Source organism: Strongylocentrotus purpuratus, unplaced genomic scaffold, assembly GCF_000002235.5.
Source record: "Strongylocentrotus purpuratus isolate Spur 01 unplaced genomic scaffold, Spur_5.0 spur5_scaffold_20, whole genome shotgun sequence".
Classification (NCBI taxonomy): domain Eukaryota; kingdom Metazoa; phylum Echinodermata; class Echinoidea; order Camarodonta; family Strongylocentrotidae; genus Strongylocentrotus; species Strongylocentrotus purpuratus.
The window spans coordinates 32,276,153-32,284,365 of record NW_022145606.1 but is presented as its reverse complement, the minus strand read 5'-3'; the positions used below and the strand labels follow the sequence as shown (position 1 = coordinate 32,284,365).

At 35.1% G+C, this 8,213-nt stretch overlaps 2 protein-coding genes across 2 annotated transcripts; both read right to left on the bottom strand.

The window, feature by feature from the left end:
* Window positions 1-2,821: 2,821 nt before the first annotated feature.
* LOC115927406 (zinc finger protein 724-like) lies at window positions 2,822-5,034 on the bottom strand. The gene has a single exon (XM_030993222.1). It carries the CDS (start codon window positions 4,889-4,891, stop codon window positions 3,824-3,826), a length of 1,068 nt encoding a protein of 355 aa, XP_030849082.1. The 5' UTR covers window positions 4,892-5,034; the 3' UTR covers window positions 2,822-3,823.
* A 537-nt stretch (window positions 5,035-5,571) lies between these two features.
* LOC589504 (probable histone-lysine N-methyltransferase PRDM7) lies at window positions 5,572-7,775 on the bottom strand (the record flags this gene model as incomplete). The annotated part of the gene is made up of 4 exons (XM_030993860.1): window positions 7,623-7,775; window positions 6,778-6,891; window positions 6,105-6,370; window positions 5,572-5,739 (listed from the first exon to the last, which is right to left on the bottom strand). Coding segments are annotated over exons 1-4 (582 nt in total), but the record flags the coding sequence as incomplete, so codon positions are not given.
* Between the last annotated feature and the right edge of the window lie 438 nt (window positions 7,776-8,213).

The following is an 8,213-nucleotide window of genomic DNA, read 5'->3' as shown; positions in this document are numbered from 1 at the left end:
CGCCTAGATGACGTCACACATCAGTAGTCGAATAAATCTCTTCGTGAGGATCAATAACCATGCATCATGGCACATGTCATGTACATGTCATTGTCATTAACCATGTTATTCATGATATTCTGATGAAATCAAGGTGCTCTGCCACGCTACGCGGCAGAGCACCTAATCAATGAGATTGTAAAAAGGATTATCGCTGATAACTAGTTTGCTTTTGCATCTGGAGAGTGCATTATTAATCTTGAAAGGAGATTTACAATTTTGCATATGAATTGTTGCAATAAAATAAAAATAGAGTATCAAAGTTTGGGGTAGCTATTGTGATGGTAATATAACTTGGGATATTATGTCCTGGGCCCCGTCTTATAAAGAGTTACGATTGATCCAAACAGGCGCGTACGCAGGATTTTTTCAAGAGGGGGGGGGGGGGGGGTTTAACATTTATAAATCGGGCCGAAAATTTCTTAACGACTCAGCCAGCCGATGAATTAAGGGGGGGGGGGGGTAAGAGGTCACTTTTTTTTTTTTTTTTTGGTCCCAAAAAAATCGCAACGACTCAGCCGACCGCTGAATAAGCGGGGGGGGGGGGGGAGGGGGGGGGGGGGGTAAGAGGAAATTTTGCTCCGTTGGGGGGGGGGGTAAGGTCAGCTTTTTTAGGTCAACCATGGGATTTTTTTTTATTTTTTTAAATAAAAACAAAAACAAAAACAAAAACAATCCAAAGGGGGAGGGGGGGGGGGGTTTAGAGAATTTTAGGGGGGGGGGGGGGGGGTTACACACAAAAAATTACCAAGGGGGGGGGTTTAACCCCCCAAACAACCCCCCCCCCCCCCCCCCTGTGTACGCGCCTGGATCCAAATCAATCGTAAGTTCTCCAATCAATCGCAAGTTTGCAGTGTCCTATTTTTTATGTACATAGTTGCGATTGATATTGACTCTTTGTAATACGGGGCACTGGATTACATAAACCCTTTTCTTACTGGGGAAACTATATATTGCTTGCTTTTGTACAAGTTACGTTGATTTTCCTAGATACTCATTCACAAAAGAATGATTCAGTGGTACATGAGCATAATTTGCTTAATCTAAAAGGCACAGAATGCGTTGACTTGATGGTGTATATATTATTTTATTCATTTTCATATACTATTTTATCTTTAAGTTTTATAACGATATGTTTTCCACTTGCATGTAAAAACAAGATGAATCCCCATTATCATGATTATGTAAATAACGATAATACATGTAGATTTTGGTAGATAATAACCAATGACTAGTAATAACGTTTATTTATTATACAAATTAATATCATTTTAGTAACATAAAAGATAACACTGTTCTCAACCTTTTAGCGCAGTAATGAAGCTATCGATATGACGTCTCGTGTGCAGCGGGCATACTTTTTGCAAAATTCAAAGAATAATCGTTTTTTTTTTCTTTTAATAACCATTGCTGTTTGATAAAGCGTTTTGCGGTTTATTTAATTAATTATTGTTTTGGTGAGGTACGCTCACAATTTAATTTTAATATCATTTTCAGTGGAAACAGTAAACTCGAACACAAACTCAGTGAAGGACTACTGTGCACTTTAATAAGAAATTAAAAAAACAGACAAAAAGGAATCGCAGACAGTCAAACGGAGAGATTAAAAGATCTAGGTCTGTAATCAAATTTAAAAAAATAATAATTTAGCGGTCGTAATGAAATCGGATATACTACACATTTAACTTTTATAAGCAGATAAGTGTAGAGTCAGTTAAATGGGATTGTAACACAAACTTGATAATAATTTGAAAATGTAGCTTAGCATTTATTCACATGAAATACAACACGAATATTTAGATGAATACAAGAACGATGCATAAAATGCATTGTCGCTCCCCCCCCCCCCCCCTCCACACACAAATACTCATTTCTCTTTAAAAAAAAAAAAAAGTATTTCCTTCCTCGTATGGAGAGCTTACTGTATTCCATCTTGCAATCCCGTTAATTAGCCCGTCCCACCGATTTCTTTCTCCGTTTACTTGCCTTAATTTCACCTTGGTATTAATTATCGTATACAGCCCCCCCTCCTTTCTGTCCGTCTCCCCCCCCCCTTTCCCTTAATCTGTCCCACTCTCTCTCTCTCTCTCTCTCTCTCTGTCCATGTCTGTATCTCTCCCTTTTCTCTCACTTTCTCTAGTTTTTAATAAGTTCCTACCTCTCTTCCCTGCAGACTCTTCAACTCCCTAACACTCAAAAAGATACCGCGGTTAATTGTCAAAATTCACACCAAATAAAATTTAATGGTATTTTTCAACACGTTTGTAGAAACTTTGCAAAATGCAATGGCAAATATTCATGAACATGTGCAAGGAACGCAACATTCTATGAATTCAAATACAATTTCAGATGTAATAACGCAATAAATATATTGAACTTGAATAATTTCTGAATTGCTACAAATTTGCAAGCTAATATTACAGGAATTATCTACAATACAATGTAAAAACATCTTTCAAAATATGAATCAAATTATTTTTAGATAACAATTTTTGGACAAAGAGAAAAGGCCAATTATATTCCTAAATTATTTCTTACAGAGTGTATATACATTTTTTCTCCATCTTTTGCATTTTGTTTTTGATTAGGTTCAAAACAATAATAACAGTTTTGCATAAACCTACATTACAAACTTAACAAATGCACTACTTATATTTTTTTCAATTCATGAGGGGAATAGTTTTCTTAGCACAAGTCTATATAGCGTTTCAACACTTGATGGCGCTAAACAACCGATTGAACACTAGTCTCAACATCAGTGTGATTCCTGACGATTAAACAAAAATATTGGAACCAACTGAACCAAAATATAGATCAATTCAAATCAAATTCAAGTTATATCAACTCAAATCATTTTTAATATTTCAACTCATTGACATGTATGCTTGTTTGATTAACAAATTTAAAAAGCATGCTTCCCTTTTTTCTTTTTCCCCCTTTTATCCAATTTGGTTCTATATACATTAAATAATTTAAATACATTTAGGTAACTTTAATTTAAATTGTTACTGAATTCTCATGAATGACTTTAAAATGAATAAATAAATTCATAACTTTTACTTTAAGCACTTAAAGTAGATAAATAACATCCCATTTTAATTTTATATGTCTCCATATCCTACATGTCCTAGGTATAACAATTGTACCTGTATAATCATACACTCTCACAGACAAGGTATTTGTTTCATATATGCATAGAATAGATCATAGGAAATCTACATATCAGTCATGTTGAAACTTACTTGAAATGTACAAATGTAACTTTCAAGGTATGTGCACTTAACTATGAACTGGAGAAATTCCAAAGCTCCCTATTAACTACTCTTGTGGAATGTATTGTTCACTAAACCTATAAACATATCTGCATATTGGAGGATTGATCATGAAATTAATTTGTGGTTTCCATTCTTAACTTCTTCATTTTAACAATCCGCCATTCATAACTGTAAGCATCCAATACAAGTTCCAATACTAATAAATTACATGGGCATTAACCTAATAATCTTTATGAAAGAATGAGAAGGAAAAAAATCCTTGGTCCCATTAACAATAAGCCTACCACTGCAGTTTATAATTTATAGTAACTGAAGTCATGCAAAAACAAACCTTCCTTTCTATTAAAAATATTGATAGACAAAAATACACAAAGACCTATTTCGATGTCATTTAAGAATAAAGATGATATTGAAAATCAATAAGTTCATCAATACAATATTTGTAGATATTCCCATCATTAAGATAATTAATCGATGCAAAAAATTAATTAAATATTATAGACTAAGACTTACAGTTCATTGGTGTTGATACTGCTCACTTGAGACTGCACAAGTTTCTTATTGCACTGTGTGTTTGCACCTTGACATTTTGGCTTATGGTACCTGAGAGAGAAAAGGCGACTCCATGCCTTACCACATTGATCACATACATAGGGCTTCTCACCTGTATGGATAAGTTTATGTCTTGTGAGATCACCCACCTGATTAACTGCCTTATCACATTGATCACATACATAGGGCTTCTCACCTGTATGGATGCGTTTATGTGTTGTGAGATGATGTTCACAACTAAATGCCTTACCACATTGATCACATACATAGGGCTTCTCACCTGTATGGATGCGTTTATGTGTTGTGAGATGATGTTCACAACTAAATGCATTACCACATTGATCACACACATAGGGCTTCTCACCTGTGTGGATTCGTTTATGTTTTTTGAGATCACCAGCTTGATTAAATGCCTTACCACATTGATCACATACATATGGCTTCTCACCTGTATGGATTCGTTTATGGGTTGTGAGATTATGTTCATTATTAAATGCCTTACCACATTGATCACATACATAGGGCTTCTCACCTGTATGGATTCGTTTATGTTTTGTGAGATCACTCCCATTATTAAATGCCTTACCACACTGATCACATATATAGGGCTTCTCACCTGTATGGATGCGTTTATGTGCTATGAGATTACCTTCACGATTAAATGCCTTACCACATTGATCACATACATAGGGCTTCTCACCTGTGTGGATTCGTTTATGTTTTTTGACATCACCAGCTTTATTAAATGCCTTACCACATTGATCACATACATAGGGCTTCTCACTTGTATGGATGCGTTCATGTCTTGTGAGAGCATTCACTTGATTAAATGCCTTACCACATTGATCACATACATAGGGCTTCTCACCTGTATGGATGCGTTTATGTGTTGTAAGACAATGTGCATTACTGAACGCTTTACCACATTGATCACATACACATGATTTTTTTGCTACATAATTCTCTTTATCTTTGACAAGATTATTGTTAAATGCATTACCATATTTACCACAAACATATGGCATATTATCGACTTTGGTGCTTTCAAGTTTATTAGGATTAATTTGATTAATAAATGTTTCATCTCTACAAGCAGGTTTGATTTGTTTTTCTTATTTTTTTCATTTGACAAATCATTGCTGGCTTTATTCTTTGAATCACAGCCAAAGTTAATTTTCATCACTCTATTAATAGATTGAATAGGTTTTTGTATTTCTCCTTTGATGAACTGTAGAATTTCTTCCTTTGATGCACCTGCCTGTGGGACGATACCATAGTGTCCATGTTTCCACTTGAGATGCCTTGCTAAGATGAGAGGAATTGCGTAGAGTGATCCACAGTACTCGCATCTATAGAGGCCAGAATCTAAAATAAGATAAAGTATATAACAAGGTATGATAATGATACAACATAAATAAGCGAACAAAACAAAAAAATCAAATCACAATTAAAGCTAGTAAGTGATTGTTGTTGGGTCTTTTGATTAGTTTGTTTGTTTGTTGTTTCTGCTTTCATTTGGGGGGCATGGAATAATTAAAGTTCATGAACATATCTAACTGCCTATTGATAAGCAAGGCAATTTCTCCTGTTATTTCACACCAAAAGTTTCCTAATCAAGTACCTGTTTCAATGTTGAGTTTATTGAGCTGCGATGTGATACCAAGATCCTTTGCATACTGCTCCCCATAGTAGACCAGTAGCTCCTTCCTGGACAGATCGGTTTGAAGGTACGGTAGTAGATATCACCAAGATACTGGAATGCTACAAGGTTCTGTTCACCCTCATTGCGTGCACAGTTGATGTAGCGCATCCAGTTGCCTGTCTGCTCACTGTTGCTGTCAACATAGTGGTGAGGTTTGCCTTCTGTACAGATCTATATGAAAACAAAGGAAGAGGAGAAAAATATTTTAGATTTGAAATCGGAATTGGAACTACCACAACCATACATTATTTTTTGTGCACATAAGCATCATCATTAGCATTATTTTTTTTTATTTCTCTCCTTTCTGTATAAGTGTTAACTTTTTAACACAATAATGTTTTAAACATTATAATCTCATATAAGTGAACCTTAAAAATTCAGATATCTTTTAGGAGTAAAAATGTGCACATTTTTTAAATAGACATTTTATGTAAATATTGAGAAAAATGTAAACATCTCTGAGTGCTAAGACTTTGAATCAGACTTGACATAATTAGCATTTCTATACAAGGAAGGCTCCCCAAAATGATTCATACCTCCCAAGCATATCCGCTATCATATCCAGTCTCCAAGTCTACAATGTCTCCATCGTACGGACCAAACCGGTATCCTTTAGGGATGAACTTGGTAGCAAAGGTCCCATGACCAGCTCCTGGTATTAATGACTGCTTGACCATCAGACCATCTGGTAGAGTCTTCCTTGCTCTGTCTTTAGAGCCTTTAGGGACAGGGTTGTCCTTGATGATGGTAAGGGGATGCTTGGAGCACTGACCTTCAAAGACCTCATGACAGTCCTCACAATCTGAAGGGGAAAAATTATAATAGAAATGATTAACTATTGAACATCATTGTCAATCGTGTTTGTTTCTTACAACCTGTTGTGTTTTCAAGGCTGCATTGAAAGAATTTTGTTCATTAGATGATTCAATTTGATTATATATAATATAATTGTGTTTATTGTGTAAAATGAATTCAGTTGTTTATTTCAATGTTGATGCAATACAATAAAGTATAGTCCATATAGAGGGAAAATTTTCTCAAAATGTAACCATCTTCATATTCATATGCAGCCACTTCATACATGGAGATTCACAATAATCAGAATTTGAATAATTGCATAAAAATATCCAAAAATATACATGACCAACAAAAAACAAATAAAAACAAACAAATAGAATAAAAACCAAATTCTATTTTGTGTTAACTTACAGATGTAGTGATCATCGTCAGGAACATCATCTTCTTTGTAGGACTTGCGGCTCACTGCTCTCCTCGGGTATCTTGACTGCCTTTGGGATGGTTCGGGTTTCTCCTTTCTCCTGTCTGAAATGGAAATATGGACAAATTGATTTAATTTATTCCCAGCTTGTTGATGATTTTAGGTTGATACTTTTTTACCTGCCAGACTTGGTATAAATTTCATGTAAATGTATTTTTACAATGTTTCCCTCAATTTATCCAGTTCCCTGAATCTGCACAGCCATCAAACTGATGGTGCTTTCCATGTGTAAATACATACCTTTGTTATTTGATCTAACACAGAGAATTAAGAGGGGGGGGGGCAATAAATGTAGTTGAGACAACAGCATTTGACTGGAAAAGCTAATTATAGTCAGAGACGACAGCATTTTACTAAGGAAAAAACTAAATATAGCTATTTAGACCACAAGCAATTAAATGGGAAAAAATAAATATAGTTAGAGACAACAACATTTTATTATGATGGGTGCAAGAAAGGAAGCTTCAGTATAAGGTAATTTCATGCATTGTGTCCCATGTCCTTTTCCCCCACATATTTAATCAAGTAATAAACAATATCTTGATCTTACTGTTAAATAATGATGCTTTCTGGTATCGCTACTACATGTATTTTTTATACACCTGTGATCGTGCTAAAGTTTTTCAACAAAAATTCTTCATTCATGGATGAAAAATATTAATATCATCATATTGAATCACCCTATTTAGCTTTCATTCAAATGGAAAAGAAACATTAATTTAATGCACAAGAAAATGAAAATCAAATCTGGAAGAAGAAGTCAATATTTTCTTACCAGAGAGAGACTTTGCCTTTCCACCAACTTTCATACAGAATGATCGGGATTGCTTGGGAGTCTGGTCGCCTCCTGTAGCTACTCCTGTCAATGTTTGCTCAGTCTTCTGGTCACCTGACTGAGTGTTGGGATCACCAAATGATTTCCCTGATCATCTGATGAAGCTGTTGGATTGGTTTGTGGTTGGGTGGAATCGTCATAGTCCTTCCATTCAAGGAGATCAATGATTCGCTCTCCCCCTATATGATGAGCATCGTTGAGTGGATTTCCGTCATCATCATACACAGTCCCTGTTACAGTGTGCTAAATGAGAAAGAAGAAACAGAATATGAATGTGTTCATGTGCTCCTCTGGCAGTCACACTTATCATCTCTCTCTCTCTCTCTCTCTTTCAAACTTTGTTTTATTACCTATTTCCTACAATGTAATGCAATTGATAAGATGGTTTTCTTCTTCCCTGGGGGAAGTATTTGGGAAAAAGGGTTTATTCACTTTTTTGGTATGGTACATATACATGTACATGTACATGTATCTTCATGTGACAGGACTCTTTAAATGAGGAATATCTTGATTACATACATGTACATAAGC